The 25,979-nt window shown below is 42.2% G+C and overlaps 1 protein-coding gene across 4 annotated transcripts in view; it reads right to left on the reverse strand.

Annotated features, from left to right (window-relative positions):
• Positions 1 to 684: 684 nt before the first annotated feature.
• sno (Protein strawberry notch) overlaps positions 685 to 25,979 on the reverse strand; it is a 111,583-nt gene continuing 86,288 nt past the window's right edge. For all 4 annotated transcript variants that reach the window (XM_076184093.1, XM_076184095.1, XM_076184092.1 and 1 more), the window contains 8 exons: positions 23,277 to 23,441; positions 16,944 to 17,056; positions 13,068 to 13,339; positions 6,486 to 6,601; positions 5,938 to 6,125; positions 3,318 to 3,556; positions 2,904 to 3,100; positions 685 to 2,723 (listed from right to left, as the gene is read on the reverse strand). In XM_076184093.1, the coding sequence (XP_076040208.1) occupies positions 2,548 to 2,723; positions 2,904 to 3,100; positions 3,318 to 3,556; positions 5,938 to 6,125; positions 6,486 to 6,601; positions 13,068 to 13,339; positions 16,944 to 17,056; positions 23,277 to 23,441 (1,466 nt within the window). In that variant the 3' untranslated portion in view covers positions 685 to 2,547. The remainder of the gene's footprint in view (positions 2,724 to 2,903; positions 3,101 to 3,317; positions 3,557 to 5,937; positions 6,126 to 6,485; positions 6,602 to 13,067; positions 13,340 to 16,943; positions 17,057 to 23,276; positions 23,442 to 25,979) is intronic.

Here is a 25,979-nt window from a genome sequence, read left to right on the forward strand (position 1 = left end):
GCTGCCATATGTATGATGCATCACAGTACTTACATTATAAAATGGTCACTGCTATATTACTCATTCTCTTTTACTCTGAGTAATAATAAACACACAAAACATGATCAAACCAGTTCACAGAATCCGGGGTTAACTCATGTACAACTGCAAAAATATATATATAATCAAGATGCCAACACTGGCATCCTTGTGTACCCACTCATGCCTCATGACGCCTACATAGGCATCATCGTACCGAAGTGGTTAATGCAGTTCTCATTTCTATCGGGAGGGATTTTTTTTAATGAAAATATAGTTGGGGAGAAAACAGATTGCCAGTTCAGGCTGCTGCCTAAGTTCATCCCAAATAAGCAATGTAAGAATAAGGATTTTGTTTCAATTTCATTGTTTAAATTATTTACAGAATGGAATGGGTGGGAGTGGATTTTATGCCCCCCCCCCCCCTTTTTTTTTTTTTTTTTTTGGCTACCTCCCTTGTAAGGGAGAACAAGCTTTTGGTATATGTATGTACAAAATGTAATGTACCCAAATGGTTAAATTGCCAAAGACTTTGTTAACTTATGTCTTATTTCACTGAAGGAATGTACAAACATGTAAATTGTTAAGGTTCCATGAATATCATTCAATCTTTGGTCATATATAAAATGTATACATTTGTAATTTTTATAGGAATGAATAAAAGACTTTTTAACAAATACTGTATCCATGTAATAGTTTACTTCTAGATCACTAATAGTTTGGTATAATATAAGTACAGAACTGACAAATAGTAGAGGAAAGGCCCATTCCTCCTCCTTCCTCTTGTCCCAAAGTGAGAACTGCAGCTCTGCCTGTGTTGTCTACAGCTGCCCAGTCCCCCAACTGCACAGCCCAGTCCTGGAGGAACTGGGTACTTCAACAGACCAGATTAACTCCAATTTCTATTATCCTTAACACCCCATTCCCAACCAATTCATTACACCTAGTATTTATAAAGCTTTTTTTTTTTTTTTAACCTGTCCTGTATTCATTGCCCTTCTATAATCTTGCAACCCCCCCCCTCCTCCAATTCCAACACAATCCATCACAGTTTCTACAGACAATACTTACATCATACACAACACTTTCCCCCCATGCTGACTCATACATTCCATTTTTGTACTCCAGCACTGGTCTAGACTTGGCCTGACAATGAATAAGTGTATGGCATATTGGTATTTAAATTTCAAACAGAAACCTGTAGACTTCAATTGCTGCTGGTGCAGAGGTAGACTGGGTGGTGGGCGAGCAGATGTGTGTGGCCTTCTCGTATACGCTTTGGAGGACACGACAAACTAATTATTATACAACCATGAGATCTGGTACATGACACTATCAACTCACTAGACCAGCCAAACCAAAATACAAGTCAAAGCTGACATCAACTTGCTCACCACACTGATTACCGGCTTATGCAGCCACGTCAGGTTGTTCAGTGAAATTAGATACCTGGTGCAGACATGAAACGTGATAGCTGCACCTTGGCACCGAAATACATTGAACAAGCATGGCTGCTGCAAACCTTGAACATCCTCTTTGCTTTTGTAAATAATAAAATATAGAGTTGAAGGAAGCTTGAGAACCATGAATATTACATAATGCAACCAAGCTTACGGTGGATACTGTAAGCCCAACATAATAATGTACTAAAATATTTAACTTTGCATTGGATTATTTTCAGAGCTGAGGTAATTTCATGGTTAAATTTAAAGACCATTGTGCCTTTGTTCTTTCTATGTTACTGATGAAACTGCACTGCACAAATATATATATAAAACAGTTAAAAATGAGGAACTTGCCCCTTTTCTCCCTGACCCCGGTTCAACAGTGAAGCCAAGATGCACTCTGTAGCTGTGAACTCCTTGGTTACTTCTCTTCCACAGGAGTTCTTCCTGAAATGCCTTCCTTACCCTTTCAGTGGTAAAAATTGGCATGAGAAAATGTTGAGATGTGAAATGATGAATGCCCTTGTGCAGGTGGGATGTGTTGGTGGACAGTGAAGACTAGCAATGAGATGCACCACCCATCTATGAAGGCAATGGCTAACACGAAACACTTGGCTACAGCCTCCACCAAACAGTCGTACGTACAGTCACGCACATAAGCAGCTCTCTTCCTTACTGCAACACTTATATCCATTAAATCAGGAAAATCTTAAATCACTTTTTATAAAGGAAACTTTGTGCTACATATATGGGAATGCACAACATAACTGACGAAGCACATTGAATTGTTCCTCATAGGATCCATAGCCAAGCTACACTAAACACTTGGGCTGTGGCAGCTTGCGGCTCATGGCTATGACCAGCTCTCTTACAGCTGCACTTGGGTCAACAAAGTCACACTGTAGTCCTCTGCTCTCACCATCACAGAGCCACAATGTAGTGCCTCGCCATACAGGCACCACTTGTCCTATGGTCCTGCTCAGCTGGTGTGTGCTGCTTTGTACAATACAGGAAAGAAATGCTGTGCTGCTGCTCCTGCGGCAGGGCTTTTAGGATACATTAGTCAGACTGTCTCCACTACACTTCACTCCTTCTTCTCAGATTTGACTTCGACTTTTTCTTCATCGACACTCGTCTTTTCATCTTCGTCTTCAGCTTCATCTTCCTCTTCTTCTTTAAAACTTTCCTCATAGGTATCAGTGGAACCTTCTTCCATTACTACACACAACCGTCCCACCAGTGTATTTGGAATCAAGGTGCCTGGAAAACAAATATAAAAAATCTCAACTTGATGATACTCCAACAGATTCTGAGATAACAATAAATCTTTTACTGCAGTCAGTCATCAAGATACTTACAACTGAGTAAGCTTCAACAACTTGGATAAACAGAATTAATAGTTCACGTCTACATTTGTGAGGTACCAAAGGCTGTACTTACCAACAAGTTTGGATCCATCTTGAGTCTTCAGTCTGACCACCTGCATCTTGGAGGTAGGAGAGTGTGGCCCTGCAGAGAAAACTTCTTCTACTCGTGCCCATACATTTAGTACAGACCCGCACAACACATGGTAGGTCCTACGTCGCAGTCCAATCTCGCAGTCAAACCCACTGTTAACTCTTCGGCAGTTGCCTTGCCTGCAAATACATCAGAGATTTGATAAAGTGTGTGGGGAAAGATGTCACTCTTCTAGTCACTTCTTGTTTTGTGTGTGTGTCTGTGTGCACTTGTATGTGTGTACGTGTGCATGCACGTGTGTGCAAGTGGGAGGTGGGTGGGGTTATACAGTCTACATACAATGTGAAGCCGCTGTGGAGAGGTATACTTCAATGATAAGTTCTCAAGTGATCTTACCAATAGGCATGTGAGCAAGTGTGACTCGAGGCCTTGAACTGTTCCTCCCAGTGTTCCTGAGCTTCATCGGGAGTGACTTTTTTGTACTTCTTCTTGAGGTCTGTGTAAGGTTCTTGCTTCATCTGCATGCCAGTGTTGGGTCGATACAGAATGAACATACGCTGATTTTTATCCTTCTTCTTATTGCTTTGTGAAGGCTCCAACACTGCCAACACAGCTGTCTTCTTATTATTGCGGACCTGGTAAAACATGGGGCAAGTAAAGCTTAGTGGTACAAATCTACATTCCATTGCATGATATTACAGTCCAAATCAGTACAGGTCAGGCATAAATTCTATTACCTCTTTAATAGGAGGTTCCTAGCTATAGTATATACCAGCAAAGAAGGTAACCATGAAGATTCTGAGGTATAATTCAGACTTAGGCGAATTTGCCTTACTGACTCGCAAAGTAAGGCAGACCCACTTCCACTTAACTTAACTGTCAAGACTGTATATGTTAACTAGCAACGAATGAAGACAATTCAACCAAATTGGACAATTTACACATCCATAATTGATGGAAACAGTCGGTTTACAGGGTCACTGAACTGAATTTTCTTATTCTTGTAATGCTTTGTTGCATAAACTGGCAAGCCTTGCTGTGGAGGTGATGGGTCTTGCTGCATTGACTGACCCAAGCAATAGGTGGGGGGAAAGACGACTCTTATCATCAAGAAGCTAAGATAGAGACAACATACAGAGTTCTGAATGGGTGTGGATTGTGCAATGGGTGAGTGTATGCTTTGGTTCAGCCACCCCCTTATATGGAAGAAAGGGCTTTTTGGTACGTTTATCTATCTATATACCAAGAACTTTTTCCCCCTTACAAGGGAGGTAACCAAGTCAAAGACACATACCTACTTACACCCATTCATCTCCCATCCACGACCCTTTCCTCATGTTGCCCATTGCCATGTCAGAAACAATACAGCACATCCACAGCAAAGGTGCCCCCCTCAGTCAGCAACCCCCCCTCTCTTTCCTCTCACTCAGAAAAAGAGAAGTATATGTATATTTTGGTATATGTACATAAACTAAAGTTACCACTGTATGGGGCACAAACATGGAACATAAGAGAGGACGAGAGAAAAAGTTTAAATGTGTTTGAGATGAAATGTCTGAGAAGTATGGTAGGGGTTATTAGGCTGGATAGAGTGAGAAATGAGGTGATGAGGAGAGTGGGGGTGGAAAAGGAGTTGGGAGATAGGGTGGATGAAAGAATATTGGGATGGTTTGGACACATGGAAAAAATGAGTGAGGAAAGATTAGTAAAAGAAATGTGGAAGGCAGAGGTGGATGAAGTGAACATGAGGGGGCAAAGATGGATAGATGGGATAACAGGGGTGTTGGGAAAGAGGGGATGTCTGTTGGGGAAGGGAGAAGACGGGAGAGTTGAGAATGGGTGATGCTGTGAAGCATGGAATGGAGTGGGTGGCAGGGGTTAGGGAGTATGTATGAATATTTTGACGCTGCCTGAAGGGATTTCTCCCTCATCTTCTCTTTTTCTGCATGAGGGGATGGAGAGGGGCATGTCACTGATTAAATGAAGTGGCCTTGCTGTGGATGTGCTGTGTCTTGCTACACTGCTTCTGACCCAGGGCGGTGGATAAGATGCAGGGATGACCTGTCATCCAGGGGGAGCCAAGAAAAGAGGGAGGGGGGGGTGAATGGGACAAAATGGATGGGAGTGATTTATGCCTTTGTCTTTGTGGAATTATGCCTTTTGACTTTAGCTACCTCCCTTGTAAGGGGGAAAAAGCCCTTGATACATGTATGTAGCCTATGTATGTAAAGAGCAGGGTAAGTCTATCAATGTAATGAAACATAGAATACAAAACAAATGACAGGAACCTGCTAGGGTTGGTCCAACAAAATCAGAGTCAAGAGAGAATCATCTCCTTGCCACCCATCTACAGACTTGTGAACAACTCCATCTGGAGGTACTGTTCCCAGGGGCTAATATTCAAGTTGCTGGACTGGGTCCAAGAGACCTTTTAATCAGCTTCAATTGTATTTCCCGACATTTTCACAGGACAGCAGACAACTGGTGACTGCTCGCCTCCTCCTCCTCCTACTACTACAGGGTGACCCAAAAGTCACCAAGGGGTTTTAATTTTTAATAACTACCTTAATGTTACAAATACTGTTTGTAACAATAAGGTATTGAATATCAAAACCCCTCAAGTGATTTTTGGGAGACCTTCTATAAGCTAGTGGCATAGAAATTGTCCCACACCAATACAACACATACAGAGGCTTTTTTCCCCTTACAAGGGAGGTAGCCAAAAAACAAAGGCAAAAAAACCATTCCCACCTATTCCATCCCTAATACACTCCACTCCCCTCCACCTTATCATGGCACCTGGATGACGAGTCATCCCTGCATCTTGTCCACTGCCCTGGGTCAGAAGCAGTGTTGCAAGACATAGTACATTCACAGCAAAGCCACTACCAGACCACAGTAACAAACAAACAAACACACACACACATATAAAAATATATATATCCATTGGGGCAGCAGGTTTCCAGTCAATGAAACTCGAGGCAAAAATAATTATTATTAAACAATATCAATTCACCTGGTGAGAAAGGTAGAAGCCTTCTAAATCTCCTGCCAATTCTGCCCATTTTTCCTGTGCATCAGCCCATGACATACCCCGCTCAACTAAGACCGTATGTAGTTCTGTCTTAGCTGTGCCTGTAGCATGTCGACCAACCCAAGTTTTAGTTTTGGTTTTCCGGCATCCGTCACCTCCAATGCCCACATCTGCCAATAAGAAAAATTATGTAATGCATCATTAGGAACTAATTTTACTTCTTACAAAATACTAAGATAATCTATCAAATGGATATACACAGAAATAAAGGTTTGTTCTGGTTCAACACAAAAACAACATTCCAAAAGAAAGAAAAGGCTAAATTAATAACGATATGCTGCTGAGACCCATAGTTAGAATACTGGGTATTCAAGGATTCTGTTTTAGTTAATACTCTGGGTCTGAACAAATCAAATTATGCTGGTACACTAAGCTTCCTGGATAAAATAACCTATAATGATACTTTTACTTTCACATCAAAAGTTACATGCAACTGACAAATTCTTAATAATTCAATATGCTCTTATTACCTAGGATGCCGAGATCATATTTGCCAGTTCTCTTAGCTTGTGTGATGATTGCTGCCAATGTATCAGTAAAGTATTTGAAGAGGCGATTCTGTAGTTCTACGGGCATCCCAAGTATCCTGTTGATAATATGCATATTTAGTAAACCCTTTATAGATTTATCTATAAACTTGTTGAATAACAAGATATATATATATATATATATATATATATACATACCAAAAGGCCCTTTCCACCTTATATATGGGGATAGCCAAATCAAAGCATACAACCATAATACATCCATCCAAAACCCATTTGTTTTACCTTCTATATTACCTCCTTGTGGATGAAGGGTCAGACTTGCCCCCCTTCCCACTGCTTGGTACATACATACATATACCAAGGCTTTTTCCACCTTACAAGGGAGGTAGCCAAAAAGGAAAAGGCATAGAATCATTCCCGCCCATTCCATCCCTGAATACACTCCACACCCCTCCACCCTCCCTCTTATCTTAGCACCTCCTGGATGACGAGTTATCCCTGCACCTTGTCCACTGCCCTGGGTCAGAAGCAGTGTCGCAAGACACAGCACATCCACAGCAAGGCCGCTTCATTAAATCGGCGACCCCCCCTCTCCGTCCCCCCATGCATAAAAGGAGAAGACAGGGAGAAATCTCTTCGGGCTGCATTAAATCATCCATATACAACCATTCTCCATTCACCCATATTCTGTCCTCTCCTGTCCTTCCTCAACAGACATTCCCCTCTTCCCCAAAGGCCCCTTCACCCCATCCATCCACCTCATCCTAGGACGTCCCCTCATGTTCACTCCCTCCACATCTGCTTTCCATACCTCTTTTACTAGTCTTTCTTCACTCATTCTTTCCATGTGTCCAAACCATCCTAATACTCTTTCATCAACCCTATCTCCCAACTCCTTTTCCACCCCCATTCTTCTCCTCACCTCCTCATTTCTCACTCTATCCAGCCTAGTAACCCCCATCATACTTCTCAGACACCTCATCTCAAACACATTCAAACGCCTTCTCTCTTCCTCTCTTATGTTCCATGTTTCTGCCCCATACAGTGCTGTTGGCACAATCACTCCTTCATACAGTCTTCTCTTAGCATCCATTCCCAAATGTCTATTCCTCATTACACTCTTCAATCCACAAAGGCATTTACTCACTTCTCTCAATCTACATTCTACCTCCACCTTCACTCCACCTTTTCCTGCCACATTTGCACTCAAGTATCTAAAACTATCCACTTCCTCCAGTCGCTCTCCCTTAATGCTCACTTCCAGTCTACTGCCATTTTCACCCCTTGTACATCTCATCACCTTACTTTTACCCACATTTATCTTTAGCTTTCTTCTATCACATACTCTCCCAAACTCTGTCACCAACTTCCTCAGTCCCTCCTCCGATCCTGCCACAAGCGCAGTGTCGTCAGCAAACAACAGCTGGCTCACCTCCCACTTTTCTCCATTTTCTTTAACCATCTCCAATCCCTGAACCACTACCCTTGCATTTACCTCTCGCACTACCCCATCCTTGACGAAGTCCCACCTTTACTTCGAACCACTCACTCTCTCCATTTCTAATCCTGAAACAAGCTCTACTACATACATACATACATATACCAAGGCTTTTTCCCCCTTACAATGGGGGTAGCCAAAAAGACAAAGGCACAAATTCATTCCCACCCATTCCATCCCTGAAAACACTCCACCCTCCCTCTTATCTTAGCACCTCCTGGGGACCAGAGCCACACATCATTTTGTCTATGATAGAGGAAAACTCTGTTCATAGAGAAATTATGACACTTTTATACTACGACTGTCCCTCCGTTATGCTGTCCTCCAACCCCTTGTTGCTGTCCTGTACCATTTCTCTGAGTATTCCTTTTCTGTGATGGGGGAATTCCCTGTGGTGGGGGAAAAGAATACTGCCACCAAGTGCCCCACAGGGGAAATTCCTAAAAGAATAAGAGAAGCTCTACTACTCTCATAAAAACTCTTGACAGCTCCTAGAAGCTTTCCTTCTATCCCATATATCTGCATAACCTCCCACAGTGACTTTCTGTCTACCCTATCGTAAGCCTTTTCCAGATCCATAAAAGCCCAAAAAACATCCTTCCCCTTTCCTATAGCTTTCTCACATATTTGTCTTACCACAAAGATCTGATCTACACAACCTCTACCCATCCTAAATCCATGCTGTTCCTCACCAATTACTCCCTCTGTTCCTCTCCTAATCCTCTCAATCAAGATCCTCCCATAAGCCTTCCCAACTACATTTAACAAGCTAATCCCTCTGAAACTACTACATTCACACTTGTCCCCTTTTCCCTTGTAAAGTGGAACTATACAAGCACTCCTCCAGTACTCCGGCACTCTACCCTCTCTCCAGCAAACATTAAATAACCTCACCAGCCAGTCCACCATCACTGTACCTCCTTTTTTTAGACATTCTGCATGGCATCCATCCAGACCAGATGCCTTACCTGCTTTCATCATCTTAACAACTGCCTTCACTTCATCCTTCCTTATTTCTCCTCCATTTTCCTCATTCATCACGGTCATTTTCATAGCATTTCCCACTGCAACTATCTTTCTCTCCCTATCCTCCTTCACATTTAGCAACTCCCTAAAATATTCTGCCCATCTTCCTCTTACTGCCTTCTCTTCCATTATCATCTCTCCATCTGCGCCTTTTACCTTTTCTTCTCTACTTGATTTGCCTCCTCTTCCTCTCTTAATTTCTTTCCAAAACATCTTTTTATTACTTTCAAAATTTTCTGTAATACGTTTACCCCACTTCACATCTGCTCTCCTCTTTGCCTCCTTTACCTTTTGCTTTACTTCTCTTTTCTTTTCTTTGTACGTCTCATATGACTCCCTTGTCCTATTTTGTAACCAATCTGTGAAAGCTCGCTTCTTCTCTTCTACAACCTTCTTTGTTTCCTCATCCCACCATTCACTACCCTTCCTTCTATTTCCTCCTGTCCTTCTTGTTCCACACACCATCCTTGCACACTTTGTGACTCCCTCCTTGAACCATCCCCATTCCTCCTCCACACCTAGCTCTACTCTATCCTTCACACCCTCCCACTCCTCCTTCAGCTTCTTCTTGTACTCCTTCTCCTTTTCCTTTTCATTTAAAGAGTTCACTCTAAGCACCTCCCTACCTTTTGTCCCTTTCCTCTTTCTCCATCTATCCTCCACTCTCAACTTACCTTCCACCAAAAAATGATCTGATATTCCCCCACCCTCTCCCCTTAGCACATGTACATCCTTAACTCTTCCTATCATAGTCCTATTTACCACTACATAATCCATCAACGCTCTATCTACCACCCTTCCATCCACCACCCTCTCCCATGTGTACTTATGCTTGACTTTTTTCTGAAACACTGTATTTGGTATCACCAACTCTCTTTCTAGACACATTTCCACCATCAACTCTCCACATTTACCAACCACTCTATCAATTGGACCATTTCCTACCCTAGCATTAAGGTCTCCCAGTACAATTACGTTGACATTTCTCCCTAAATCCTCTATGCACTCATTTAAATCTATCCAAAAGACCTCCCTTTCTTCTACACTCTTCTCACTGCCAGGCCCATATGCACTTACAAAGACCCACATCTCCTTTCCCAGTTTCACCTTCATCCACATTATCCTTGAGGAAACCTCCTTCCACTCCACTACACGTTTACCTATCTCTTCACTTACTAGAAAAGCCACCCCTTCCCTCCCTTGCCCTCTCTTCACTCCTGATAACCTCCCAAACTTACTCACCCTTCCCTTTCAACTTAGTTTCACTCAAAGCCAACACATCCATCTTTCTTCTCACAAACATACTACCTATCTCTTCCCTTTTACTCTCATCTGTACCACATCCATGCACATTAAAAGACCCAAACCTTAAGGTGTTGGTCCGAAAACTCCCAGACCCTCTTATGCCTTTACTTTTTCGTTTAGGAATGTCCCCTGTGGGGCTACAAGGAGAAGGATGCCTAGTCCCACTCCCCGTCCCTTTCTTTTCGCCTCTTACGATCCAAGTGGAAATACTTGGTGGCAGTATTCTTTTCCCCCACCACAGGGAATTCCCCCACAGCAGAAAGTGAATACTCAGAGAAATGGTACAGGACAGCAGCAAGGGGTTGGGGGACAGCATAACGGAGGGACAGTCATAGTATAAAAGTGTCATCATTTCTCTTTGGTAATACAATAAAACACACCACCTCTACAGCAGGGCCTAACATCCAAAGATGGTTTACCCCCACTGCCTCATTATACAACCCTCCCACCTATCCTACTGATAATTCAAAGAGCAAACAAGACATCCCTTAGGACAACATTAATTTCTCATCCATTCACAACCCATCTCCTGCCCTCTTGCAGCCAATCTATTCACCTCATTCTAAGTCTTCCCCTCAAATTTACCTCCATCCACTTCTGTATTCTCTCTTCTTTTTCAAATTTTTTTCATTCTTTCCGTGTGAAAAAATCATCCCAGAACTCTTTGACCAATCCTCCTTTCACCCTTGATGACATTTATACCCAGAACTCTTCCAGTCCTCCTTTGAAGTACAATTACCATCAACATCCTCTTGACTACCATCCACCACTCTGACCCATGTAAGTTTTGCATGTCTCGCTTCTTAACCCCTTCCTATGTAGGGAAAAGTGGGTAAATGCGGATGCCAGTATTGGCATCTTGATTACATTTATTTTGTAGTTGTAGCTGAGTGACCCCCCATATTCTGTGAATTGTCTTGATCATACTTTATGTGGTTATTAATATTCAGAGTAAAAGAGAATGAGTAGTACAGCCTTAACTTTAAATTTTATAATGCAAGTATTGTGATGCATGAATCCTGTGGTGGGAAAAAGAATATTGCCACCAAGAAGATTTAGATAAATTACAGCAATGGTCTGAAAAGTGGCTAATAAAATTTAACACAAGGAAATGCAAGGTAATGCACATCCAGGTGCCAAGATAAAAGGGAGGGAAAAGGGTGGAGGGGAGTGGAGTATGTTGGGGATGGAATGGGTGGGAGTGGTTTTTATGACTGTTTTTTGGCTGCCTCCCTTGTATGGGGGAAAAAGCCTTTGGTATATGTTATGTATGAATGACCACCTTATTCTTAGTTCAAAGCAAGGCATCAAACCTTTCACCTATGCTGGTGTCCTAACAATAATAGCTTTACACAGCAACTACAAAACAGCTGCCAAGAACACCCACAAATGGAGACACTGCATCAATGGCTGAACAAAAAAGATTGGTAGTCTTCCCTAAGAAATCATCAGTGACATTGTTCACTCCAGACAACCATGAATAAAAGAAACACCCAAAAGCAAAATTGAAGGGACAACTTCTTCCACTACACAAAATCCTTCATTGTCCTTACTTTTTATATATTCTTCAGCTTATATATCACAGAACTAACAGTGAAAACCAATATAAAGATAAGACATATTAAGATCAGTAACAAGCATTGGTTTTGGTCAATAAAAAACACTGATGACAATAAACAAACAGCTGAAGAATCACACTCATTGATGTCTCCACAGTATGGTTCCCTACAATCAAGAAATCAGAACCTATAGAATACACAAAACAAAACATGAAGAATAAATTGAATGCACTAAAACAACCCCTACAGAATATCTATCCAATAAAAAGATAAGACATATTAAGATCGGTAACAAGCATAGGTTTGGTCAACAAAAAACACTAAGGCCAATATACAAACAGCTCAAGAATTACGCTCAATAATGTCTCCACAGTATGGTTCCCTACAATCAAGAAATCAGAACCTATAAACTATACAAAACAAAACATGGAAAATAAATTGAATCCACTAAAACAACCCCTACAGAATAACTATCCATGAGTCCTCAATCCCATCCATCTATTCACACAAGTATAACCAAATAAATACAATATAAAACTACATCAGCAGCTTTAGACTCAAAGATTTACAATGTCCTGCCAAATACCTTCCACCACACCCTATCTATATACCAAGGATCTCTTTCCCCCTTATAAAAGAGGTAGCCAGTCAAGGCATGCACCCATTCCACTCCCATTGTTTCCTTCTTATCTTAGCTCTTTGTGGATGAAGGGTATTGGGTGATACACATCCCACAGATTACAAAACCGATACTCCAAAATCGACCCCCCAAATATCATACTCCACCTAACTCAACCAGATGGGATCCCAAATGAAAAATCCCTATCACAACATGCAAGAGCTACACTGACACAACTATTCTGGCTAACACCTACTTTTGAAATATTATTAACACAGTAGATCCCTGTCCCCCGGGCCATAGAATCATTGTACGAGATGCAAATACTACTTGGAGGACACAATAACTCATCACACACTGCCCTACTCTAGCTGTACCCAATAACATTTTCTCTTCCTTCAATGATTTATGGGAAAACCCTGTGGCTGTTGCTGGTTATCTGGGAACTAAGGGTCTTTTGTAAGAGACCTGTGAGCATGGATTGATTGACTTCATGTTACAACTCCTTCATTATACATTTAAAAAAATTATAACAAAACAATAACAATAGTTACCTGTTTAAAAATTTGCTCATATTATTATAATCCTTATCTAATTGATAGACACTGTCTTCTTTGATAATAAGTCCAACGCCCACAAGAGCATTCTGGATGTCTGCGAAGAAGTCACCCTTGTAGTCGTCAGGCGGCGGAACAATGGGGTGTTCATAGCCCATCATAGTCTTCATTGTGGATTCTAACGCCATACGGCCATATTTGTTGTCTATGTTGAAGCTCGACAGGTCCCGGGATTCAGTGGCTCTTCGGTCACCATGGGTCAATGCACCCTGCAAGAGGTGAAATAGTGGGTAACTTAGGTTTGTCAAAATCTATATGCCTGATCTTCTCATGGACCTGTGGATCTTTTGTAGCACGCTTTACCTCCATAACCCTTTGTCATGTCTGTGAAGACTCTTAATCCTTTCAGCCTAGGTGTTGAGCTGAATAAAATGGTCTGGCATAAAACTCTTCACTATGGTGATGCACTTTTCAGACCTATGTTTGGTTAATACATACATACATATACCAAGGGCTTTTTCCCCCTAACATGGGAGGTAGCCAAAGTCAAAGGTATAAATCCACTCGCACCCATTTCATTCCCACATACTCCACTCCCATTTGCCATCCCTCCTTCCCTCTTTTCTTGGCTCCTGGATGACAGGATATCCCTGCATCTCACCCACTGCCCTTGGTTAGAGACAATGAAGCAAGACACAGCACATCCACAGCAAGGCCACTTCATTTAATTGGCAACTCCCCTCTCTGTCCCCTCATGCAGAAAAAGAGAAGACATGGAGAAATCTCTTTGGGCTGCACCAACATATCATTTCTGCATACTCCCTCACCCCCCATCCCCCACCCACTCCCTTCTATGCATCATGGCATCACCCATATATAACCATTCTCCACTCACCCCTATCTTCTGTCTTTTCCCTTCCTTCCTCAACTGACATCCCCTCTTTCTCAATGTCCCTTTTACCATCCATCCATTTTGTCCATGGTTGTTTCCTCATGTTCACTCCATCCACCTCTGCCTTCCACACTTCTTTTACTATTCTTTCTTCACTCTTTCTTTCTATGTGTCCAAACCATCCCAATACTCTTTCATCAGGCCTCTTTGAAAATGTCTGATCACTTTCACCTTCAGCTCTAAATCAAGTTTTCCTCTCCTTGGCTGATCTTTCAGAAGTAACCCTATTCCTCTTCGTTGACATTTTAATTGCAAGATGTGGAAATCAATAAGTGGAAGTAAGCAAGAGGTATGCAAAGCCCTGTGCAGGGAATACTGCTTGTGGGTAAGCATATGTTACCACACTACATACATACATACATATACCAAAGCCTTTTTCCCCCTTAAAAGGGAGGTAGCCAAAAAACAAAGGCATAAAAACCACTCCCACCCATTCCATCACCTAACATAATCCACTCCCCTCCACCCTCTTCCCTCCTTCTTATCTTGGTACCTACTGGATGATGTGTCATCCCTGCATCTCGTCCACTGCCCTGGGTCAGAAACAGTGTTGCAAGAAACAGCACATCCACAACAAGGCCACTTCATTAAATCAGCAACCCCTCCCCTCTCCATCCCCTCACGCAGAAAAGGAGAAGACAGGGAGAAATCCCTTTGGGCTGCGTCAATTTATTCCTCACACGTACTCCCTCACCCCCCATCACCACCCACTCCCACACATGCATCACAGCATCATCTATACACAACCATTCTCCATTCACTCCTATCTTCTGTCCTTCCTCAACAGACAGTTCCCTCTTTCCCAATGCCCCTTTTACCCCATCCATCCATCTCATATTAGGCTGACCCCTGATGTTCACTCCTTCCACCTCTTTTACTAGTCTTTCTTCACTCATTCTTTCTGTGTCCAAACCATCCCAATTCTCTTTCATCAACCCTAACTCCCAACTCCCTTTACACCCCCATTCTCATACTCACCTCCTAATTTCTAACTCTATCTAGCCTAGTAACCACTATCATACTTCTCAGGCATCTCATCTCAAACACATTCAAATTCTTCCTCTCTTATGTTCCATGTTTCTGCCCTGTACAGTGCTGTTGGCACAATCACTCCTTCATACTATCTCCTTTTAGCATCCATTCCCAAATGGCTATTTCTCATTATACTTTTTAATCCACCAAAGCATTTACTTGCTTCTCTCAATCTACATTCTACTTCCACCTCCACTCCTCCCTTTCCCACCACATTCGCACCCAAGTATCTAAAACTATCCAATTTCTCCAGTCTCTCTCCCTTTATACTCACTTCTAGTATGCTACCACTTTCTCCTCTTGTACATCTCATCACCTTACTTTTACATACATACATACATATACCAAGGCTTTTTCCCCCTTACAAGGGAGGTAGCCAAAAAGAAAAAGGCATAAAATAATTCCCACCCATTCCATCCCTGAATACACTCCACACCCCTCCACCCTCCCTCTTATCTGAGCACCTCCTGAATGACGGGTCATCCCTGCACCTTGTCCACTGACCTGGGTCAGAAGCAGTGTCGCAAGACACAACACATCCACAGCAAGGCCGCTTCATTAAATCGGCGACCCCCCCTCTCCGTCCCCCCATTGCAAAAAGGAGAGGATGGGGAGAAATCCCTTTGGGCTGCATCAAAATTTGCTCACACATACTACCTTACCCCCCATCCCCGCCCATTCCACCTCATGCAATCTTACTTTTACCTACATTTATTTTTAACTTCCTTCTTTTGCACACCTTCCCAAACTGTCAGTAACTTCCTCAATAATCCCTCCTCTGATCCTACTACAAGTGCAGTGTTGTCAGTAAACAACAGCTGGCTTATCTTCCACTTTTCTCCATTTTCTTTAACCATCTCCAAACCCTGACCCACTACCCTTGCATTTACCTCTCACCCCACCCCACCCTGTCCATATATAAATTGAATAGCCAGGGCAACATAACACATCCCTGACAAAGTCCCACCTTTACCTCAAACCACTCTCTCTCCATTTTTAATTCTAACACACTCTTTACTACTCTCATAAAAACTCCTGACAGCTCTTAACACCATTCCTCCTATCCCATATATCTGCAATACCTCCCACAGTGCCTTCCTATCTACCCTGTCATAAGCATTTTCCAGATCCATAAAAGCCCAAATAAAATCCTTACCTTTTCCTATAGCTTTCTCACATATCTGTCTTAACACAAAAATATGATCTACAAAACCCATACCTGTCCTAAACCAATACTGTTCCTCACCAACTGCTCCCACTGTTCCTCTCTTAATCCTTTCAATCAAGACCCTCCCATAAGCCTTCCCAACTACACTTAATAAACTAATTCTTCTGAAACTACTACACTCACACTTCTCCCATTTTCCCTTATAAAGTGGAACTATACAGGCACTCCTCCAGTCCTCTGGCACTCTACCCTCTCTTAAACAAACATTAAATAACCTCACCACAGTCCACCATCACTGTACCTCCTTTTTTTCAGACATTCCGCATGACATCCACCCAACCTAGGTGCCTTACCTGCTCTCATCATCTTAAGATCTGCCTTCATTTCATCTTTCCTTATTTCTCCTCCATTTACCTCAATCATGGTTATTTTTTTTTAGTGCTTCCCACTGCAACTACCTTTGCCTCCCTATCCTCCTTCAAATACTCTGACCATATTCTTTTTACTGCCTTCTCTTCCATTATCATCTCTCCATCTGCACCTTTTACTTTTTCTTCTCTATTTTATTTGCCTCCTCTTCCTCTCTTAATTTCTTTCCAAAATTCTTTTTTATTACTTTCAAAATTTTGTCATACTCTTACCCCATTAAATAAATAAATAAATAAATAATAATAAATAAATAAATAAAATAAAATAAAGAATCCAAAGAAATCATGCTTACCAAACTTTCAAGTCTTTTGGCAACAATAGAAGCAAATCTCCGTTCACCCGCCAGTTCTGATATGAGGAATATGTATTCTGGAGCATTAACCTGGTTACTCCGATGTGTACGACCTGCAAGAAGAAAATAAATAAATTGATAACCTCTGTCTATTTACATACCAAAAGGCTTCTTCCCCCTTATAAGTGAGGTAGCCGGCCATGGCATGCATCCACCCTCCACCCATCCCACACCCATTTGTTTCCCTTTTCATCTTGGCTCCATATGGATGAAGGACCATCCCTGCCCTGTGCCCACTGCCAGGGTCAAAAACAATGCAGCAAGAAGAGGCACAGAACATCATCTGCAAGTTGAAGTTGCAGTTGAAGCTGATTTAGCCTCACCACTTCTGACCCAGGGCAGTGGACAAGATGCAGGGATGACCCGTCATCCAGGAGGTGCCAAGATAAGAGGGAGGGAAGAAGGTAGAGGGGAGTGGAGTATGTAGGGGATGGAATGGGTGGGAGTGGTTTCTATGCCTTTGTTTTTTGGCTACCTCCCGTGTAAGGGGAAAGAAAGCCTTTGGTATATGTATGTATGTATGTACTTTACAAAGGATTACAAAGGCGGAGCATGCCGACAGGAGACCTTTTGATCCATATCTAGGTCGGATGCGAAAAAAAAAATCATATACATATACCAAGGCTTTTCCCCCTTCCAAGGGAGGTAGCCAAAAAGGGAAAGGCATAAAAACACTCCCACCCATTTCATCCCTAAATACACTCCACACCCCTCCCACCCTTCCTCTCATCTGAGCACCTCCTGGATGACGGGTCATCCCTGCACCCCGCCCACCGCCCTGGGTCAGAAGCAGTGTCGCAAGACACAGTACATCCACAGCAAGGCCGCTTCATTTAATCGGCGACCCCCCCTCTCCGTCCCCCTTTGCATATAAGGAGAGGACAGGGAGAAATCCCTTCGGGCTGCGTCAAAATTTACTCACACATACTACCCCACCCCCCACCCCCCTGCCCATTCCTCCTCATGCAGTCACAACATCATCCATATACAACCATTCTCCACTCACCTCTGTCTTCCGTCCTCTCCCTTCCTTCCTCAACAGACATTCCCCTCTTCCCCAAAGCCCCCTTCACCCCATCCATCCACCTCATCCTAGGACGTCCCCTCATGTTCACTCCCTCCACATCTGCCTTCCATACCTCTTTTACTAGTCTTTCTTCACTCATTCTTTCCATGTGTCCAAACCATCCTAATATTCTTTCATCAACCCTCTCTCCCAAATCCTTTTTCACCCCTGTTCTCCTCCTCACCTCCTCATTTCTCACTCTATCTAGCCTAGTAACCCCCGCCATACTTCTCAGACACCTCATCTCAAACACATTCAAACTCCTTCTCTCTTCTTCTCTTATGTTCCACGTTTCTGCCCCATACAGTGTTGTTGGCACAATCACTCCTTCATACAGTCTCCTCTTCGCATCCATTCCCAAATGTCTATTTCTCATTACACTCTTTAAACCACCAAGGCATTTACTCGCTTCTCTCAATCTACATTCTACCTCCACCTTCACTCCACCTTTTCCTGCTACACTTGCACCCAAGTATCTAAAACTATCCACTTCCTCCAGTCGCTCTCCCTTAATGTTCACTTCCAGTCTACTGCCACTTTCACCCCTTGTACATCTCATCACCTTACTTTTACCCACATTTATCTTTAGCTTTCTTCTATCACATACTCTCCCAAACTCTGCCACCAGCTTCCTCAATCCCTCCTCTGACCCTGCCACAAGCGCAGTGTCGTCCGCAAACAACAGCTGGCTCACCTCCCACTTTTCTCCATTTTCTTTAACCATCTCCAATCCCTGACTCACTACCCTAGCATTCACCTCTTGCACCACCCCATCCATGTATAAGTTGAACAGCCATAATAATAATAATAAATTGATAAATAAGAACTATAATAATGTAAATAACAAATAAAATACATAAATAAATGCATAGGTATAGTTAAATAATAAACTACTGACATATAACTAATAATAAATGAAAATCAGACAGACAAATGATAACAAAACAAAAACAAATAATATAAGATAAATTATAATCATTACAGCATCTTAGGTATTTATCTAAATGATTCTTAAAGCTTCGAACTGAACTACATTGCACTACCTGTGCAGGAAGTTTATTCCATTCATTAACTACACGGTTGGCAATCCTCATTCCTCATCCCCTCATGCATAAATAGAGAACACAAGAAATCCCTTTAGGCCATGTCAATTTATCATCATTCACAACCATTCTGGGGTATTGGCTGCATGTTACCGTGGGGTTAAAAGCTACTCAGTAGCTTGGAGCTGATACTTTAGGGTCTGTGGTGTCCCTATGCACCAGCCACAGAAGCAAAGAAAGTAGTAGAGGAGAAAATATGAGCATTCACAGATTGGTTACAAAATAGGTCGAGTTATATGAGAGGTACAAAGGAAAGAGAAGAGAAGTAAAGGATTATATAAAGAAGGCAAAGGGGAGAGCTGATGTGAAATGGGGTAAGAGTATGACAGAAATTTTTTAAAGTAATATAAGATATTTTGGAAGGAAATTAAGAGGATGAAGGGGCAAATCAAAAAGAGAAAAGGTAAAAGTTGCAGATGGAGAGATAATAATGGAAGAGATACAGTAAGAGGAAGATAGGCAGAATATTTTAGGGAGTTGCTAAATGTGAAGGAGGGAAAGGTAGTTGCAGTGGGAAGCACTAAGAAAATGACAATGATGAATGAGGAAAATGAAGGAGAAATAAGAAAAAATGAGGTGAAAGAATTCATTAAAATGATGAGAGCAGGAAAGGCACTTGGGTTAGATGGGTGTTGTGCAGAGTGTCTAAAAAAGGGAGGTACACTGATAGTGGACTGGCTGGTGAGGTTGTTTAACCCCTTCCATACGGTGCCGCACACGTAGGTGTCATGGGGAGCGAGTGTATTCGCGAGGCTGCCATATCGGCGTCTTGATTATATTTATTGTAGTCGCCCCTCCATAATGACATTCTTTCTAATTCTTTTGTAATCGCATTTTCTATGGTTATAAAAATTCACGGGTGAAGAGAGAACGATTGATATAAGCGGTGACTATATTTTATGATGCGAGTATTATTACGACACGTCGTACGGCTGGCATTGGCTGCTGCCACCGAGATCTAAGTCCATGACGCCTACGTGTGCGGCACCGTATGGAAGGGGTTAATGTATGTCTAAAAGTGGGTAGTGCCAGAGGACTGGAGGAGTGCCTGTTTAGTTCCACAGGTCACATCTGCAATGCTAGATTTTACTTCAAAGAAAGTAGACCCAAAAGACCTTAGTAATTCCTGACTAATTAATTTGTTGTCAAATATATACAAAATATTTTCCATTATTCTTGCTATTTAACTAAATAATGTTTTGGAGGAAAACCAGCCACAAGAAATGGATACTCAATTACATATCATTTGTAGACAATAAACCAATCAATCAACAGACATTCCCCTCTTCCCCAAAGCCCCCTTCACCCCATCCATCCACCTCATCCTTGGACGTCCCCTCATGTTCACTCCCTCCACATCTGCCTTCCATACCTCTTTTACTAGTCTTTCTTCACTCATTCTTTCCATGTGTCCAAACCATCCTAATATTCTTTCATCAACCCTATCTCCCAGCTCCTTTTTCAACCCTGTTCTCCTCCTCACCTCCTCATTTCTCACTTTTATACTACGACTGTCCCTCCGTCATGCTGTCCCCCAACCCCTTGTTGCTGTCCTGTACTATTTCTCTGAGTATTCTCTTTCTGTGATGGGGGAATTCCCTGTGGTGGGGGAAAAGAATACTGCCACCAAGTATTTCCACTTGGATCGTAAGAGGCGAGAAGAAAGGGACAGGGAGTGGGACTAGGCATCCTTCTCCCTGTAGCCCCACGGGGCATATATCCTAAAAACAAAAGTGAAGGCATAAGGGGTGCTGGAGGGCCTTGGACCAGCACCCTAAGGTTTGGGTCTTTTAATGTGCGTGGATGTGGTACAGATGAGAGTAAAAGGGAAGAGATAGGTAGTATGTTTGTGAGAAGAAAGATGGATGTGTTGGCTTTGAGTGAAACTAAGTTGAAAGGGAAGGGTGAGTGTAAGTTTGGGAGTGTAAGTGGGAGGTTATCAGGAGTGAAGAGAGGGTGAGGGAGGGAAGGGGTGGCTATTCTAGTAAGTGAGGAGATAGGTAAACAGGTAGTGGAGTGGAAGGAGGTTTCCTCAAGGATAATGTGGATGAAGGTGAAACTGGGAAAGGAGATGTGGGTCTTTGTAAGTGCATATGGGCCTGGCAGTGAGAAGAGCATGGAAGAAAGGGAGGCCTTTTGGATAGATTTAAATGAGTGCATAGAGGGTTTAGGAAGAAATGTCAATGTAATAGTACTGGGAGACCTTAATGCTAGGGTGGGAAATGGTCCAATCGATGGAGTGGTTGGGAAGTGTGGAGTTCCAGGAAAGAATCGTAGTGGAGAGTTGATGGTGGAAATGTGTCTAGAAAGTCGGAAGAAAGTCAAGCATAAGTACACATGGGAGAGGGTGGTGGTAGATAGAGCGCTAATGGATTATGTAGTGGTAAATAGGATTATGATAGGAAGAGTTAAGGATGTACATGTGCTAAGGGGAGAGGGTGGGGGAATATCAGATCATTTTTTGGTGGAAGGTAAGCTGAGAGTGGAGGATAGATGGAGAAAGAGGAAAGGGACAAAAGGTAGGGAGGTTCTTAGAGTGAACTCCTTGAATGAAAAGGAAAAGGAGAAGGAGTACGAAAAGAAGCTGAAGGAGTGGGAGGGAGTAAAGGATGGAGCAGAGATGGGTGTGGAGGAGGGAGTCACAAAGTGTGCAAGGATGGTGTGTGGAACAAGAAGGACAGGGGGAAATAGAAGAAAGGGTAGTGAATGGTGGGATGAGGAAACAAAGAAGGTTGTAGAAGAGAAGAAGCGAGCATTCACAGATTGGTTACAAAAGAGGACAGGGGAGTCATATGAGAGGTACAAAGAAAAGAAAAGAGAAGTAAAGCAAAAGGTAAAGGAGGCAAAGAGGAGAGCAGATGTGAAATGGGGTAAGAGTATGACAGAAAATTTTGAAAGTAATAAAAAGATGTTTTGGAAAGAAATTAAGAGAGGAAGAGGAGGCGAATCAAGTAGGGAAGAAAAGGTAAAAGGTGCAGATGGAGAGATGATAATGGAAGAGAAGGCAGTAAGGGGAAGATGGGCAGAATATTTTAGAGAGTTGCTAAATGTGAAGGAGGATAGGGAAGGAAAGATTGCTGCAGTGAGAAATGCGAAGAAAATGAGAGTGATGAGTGAGGAGAAGAAAATTACAGAATACAAGAAACTTCTGTTTAGCTTTTGTAGCTTACTAAAATGCCTGAGTTGGTAGAACAAATGACTACTAAACTTTAAACACAAATGGGTGCATATCACATTGCAAGGGTTCTAAAGAACATTCATGATGCTGTAATTGGACTACATAAAAATATAGAAAAATTGAAGATCAAGAAAGGTGTTTGACAAAGTGATACAATTCTACCTAATCTATTTACAGCTTGCCTGGAGATTTTAAGAAAGTAAAGTTGGGAAGGGAAAGGTTCAACAGAAGACTTGCAAAATGTGCTGAGTCATCTGCACAAGAAAATTCTCAAAATAGGTTCAAATATAATATTCAATTTGAAAGTTCAAAGTAAATAAATTAAAATCAATGGTGATAGTCTTCAAGTTGACAAGTATAATGCCAGATGCAAAATCTGAATATATATCACAATAACGGAAGATTGTGAATGGATGATGGGGATGACATCTGAATGGGATATTTTTCTCAACCGTTCCAAAAATTACAGAGGATAAGGAGGATACCATATGATGAAGCAGCCAATTCTGGCTGTCAAGCTCTGCTAGTGGATGTGCTGTGTCTTCCTGCATTATTTTTAACCCAAGCAGTGAGACAGTGGATAAGGCTGACCCTTCATCCATGAAGTGTTGAGATAGGAGTGGGTTTTTAATATGTATGAAGTGGGTGCTTTGGCTCACCTTCCCCCACAATAAGGGGAAAGTGGTCTTTAGTTTGTGTTTGTATACATTTCTATGTATATAGTTTGTAGCGTCTTGTATGTCCATGCTTCCTAACATAACCAAACTTGGTACACATGCACACGCAAATAGACTGCACAAGGCTATCTATCTATTGGGGAAATCCACCAAAACTGTACAAGACAAAATTTTGTATTCATGTTATGTGGTACAAAAGAAAAATGAAAGGTTTTTACAATAATCACCAAAACTCAAACAAGTACGTACCAAACTGCTGAATAGCACGATCAGCAGACCAAGGCAATTCCAAGGTAATGTGAACTCTTCGCCTCTGATTCTTTACTCTTCGATCACTTTGCAAAGATATACCTGAACTTGCTGCTTCTGAAATAATTGCTATGTCTTTGGAACCTGCCATGAAGCGCTCCTTTTCTGCAAAATCAAAGAAAATAAAACCCTGGGATGAGAAACATGATTACAATGATCTTCATGGCTGGATGAACATCATTCCACATAGAATAATAATAATAATAAGAAAAAGTACAGATAACAAATGAAAACATTGTACATATATATATATATATACACACACACACACATACACCAAGGGTTTTTTCCTCTTACAAGGGAGGTAGCCAAAGTTAAAGCCATAAATCCATTCCCACCCATTTCATTCCCACAAACTTCACTCCCATTCACCACCCCTCCCTCCCTTCCTCTTTTCTTGGCTCCTCCTGGATGATGTGTCATGCTTGCATCTCGCCTACTACCCTGAGTCAGAAGCAATGCAGCAAGACACAGCATAGCCACAGCAACCCCCTCTCTCCATCCCCTCATCCAGAAAAAGAAAAGACAGTGAGAAATCCCTACCCTTTAAACTCCGATGACAAGACATATTCCTTCATCCCCCATCCACACCCTTTCAGGCATCACAGCATGATCCATACACAAACATTCTCCATACACCCCTATCTTCTGTCTTCTCCCTTCCTTCCTCAACAGACATTCCCCTCTTTCCTGATGCCCCTTTTAACCCATCTATTCACCTCATCCTTGGTCACCCCCTCATATTCACTCCTTCCACACCTCTCTTACTAATCTTTCTTCACTCATTCTTTCCATGTATCCAAACCACCCCAATACTCATTCATCAACCCTATCTCCCAACTCCCTTTCCACTTCCGCTCTCCACCTCACCTTGTTTCTCACTCTAACCTAGTAACCCCTATCATACTTCTCAGGCATCTCCTCAAACACATTTAACTCTTTCTCTTTGTCTCTTATGTTCCCTGTTTCTGCCCCATAGAGTGCTGTTGGCATAATCACCCCTTCATACAATCTCCTTTTAGCATTCATTCCCAAAACATTTATTTGCTTCTCTCATTCTACATTCTACCTCCACCTCCACTCCTCCCTTTCCTGCCACATTCGCCCCAAAATATTTAAAACCACCCACTTCCTCCTGCCTCGTAACCCCTACTATACTTCACAGGCATTTCATCTCAAACACATTTAAACTCTTCCTCTCTTATGTTCCATGTTTCTGTCCCATACAGTGCTGTCAGCACAATCACCCCTTCATACAATCTCCTCTTAGCATCCATTCCCAAATGACTATTTCTCACTACACTTTTTAATCCCCCAAGACATTTACTTGATTCTCTCATTCTACATTCTAGCTCCTCCCTTTCCCACCACATTTGCCCCTATTGTACATACATACATATACCAAGGCTTTTTCCCCCTTACAAGGGAGGTAGCCAAAAAGGAAAAGGCATGAAATCATTCCCACCCATTCCATCCCTGAATACACTCCACACCCCTCCACCCTCCCTCTTATCTTAGCACCTCCTGGATGACGGATCATCCCTGCACCTTGTCCACTGCCCTGGGTCAGAAGCAGTGTCGCAAGACACAGCACATCCACAGCAAGGCCGCTTCATTAAATCGGTGACCCCCACTCTCCGTCCCCCCCATGCATAAAAGGAGAAGACGGGGAGAAATCCCTTCGGGCTGCGTCAAATTTTGCTCACACATACTACCTCACCCCCTATTCCCCCGCCCATTCCACCTCATGCATCACAACATCATCCATATACAACCATTCTCCATTCACCCGTCTTCTGTCCTCTCCCGTCCTTCCTCAACAGACATTTCCCTCTTCCCCAAAGCCCCCTTCACCCCATCCATCCACCTCATCCTAGGGCGTCCCCTCATGATCACTCCCCTATTGTACTTGATTAATAGTGCAGACTCCCTGTCATATGCTCATTTGTTTTATGATTTTCTAAACACAATATTTTGTATCTTAACAACTATATTTCATTATTTCTTTACATTGATCACATACTATTTCTAAATGCTCATCCAATGTATTTCCATTCCCAATTAAGATTCTTTAATCTTCTTGGACTGTACAGCTTTTGTTTCCATATTCAGCCAATCACATAGTTCCCAATCACATAGTTCTAAGTACACGTGTTAGTATAAATACTTTGACACTGGACTCTAGTTGGTCAATGGCTTATCACTCTTAACTTCTACTATCCTTTCTTTCTGTGATCTTCCAATCTCACCATTACTACTATCATATCTACATCTTAGGCATGATATCCCAAGGATAGAAGTGCTGTACATCAACAAAAAACTAACTACTTGTTGATTAATGCCAATTTTCATTATCAATATTAATTGTAATTATTACATACATACACATACCAAGGGCTTTTTCCCTTTACAAGGGAGATAGCCAAAGTCAAAAGGCGTAATTCCACTTCCACCCATTTCATCCCCACCCACTCCACTCCCATTCACCACCCTACCCTCCCTCCCTCCCTCTTTTCTTGGCTCCTCCCGGATGATGGGTCATCTCTGCATCTCACCCACATCACAAAACTATATGCCCTTGAACGCAAAAAGAAACCAGTTGGGATGCCTCACTCCTTAGCCCATTTCTGTTTGAAAAATCCA

The sequence above is a fragment of the Oratosquilla oratoria genome, chromosome 4 (assembly GCF_046742065.1).
Source record: "Oratosquilla oratoria isolate Oo_2021 chromosome 4, ASM4674206v1, whole genome shotgun sequence".
Lineage (NCBI taxonomy): Eukaryota > Metazoa > Arthropoda > Malacostraca > Stomatopoda > Squillidae > Oratosquilla > Oratosquilla oratoria.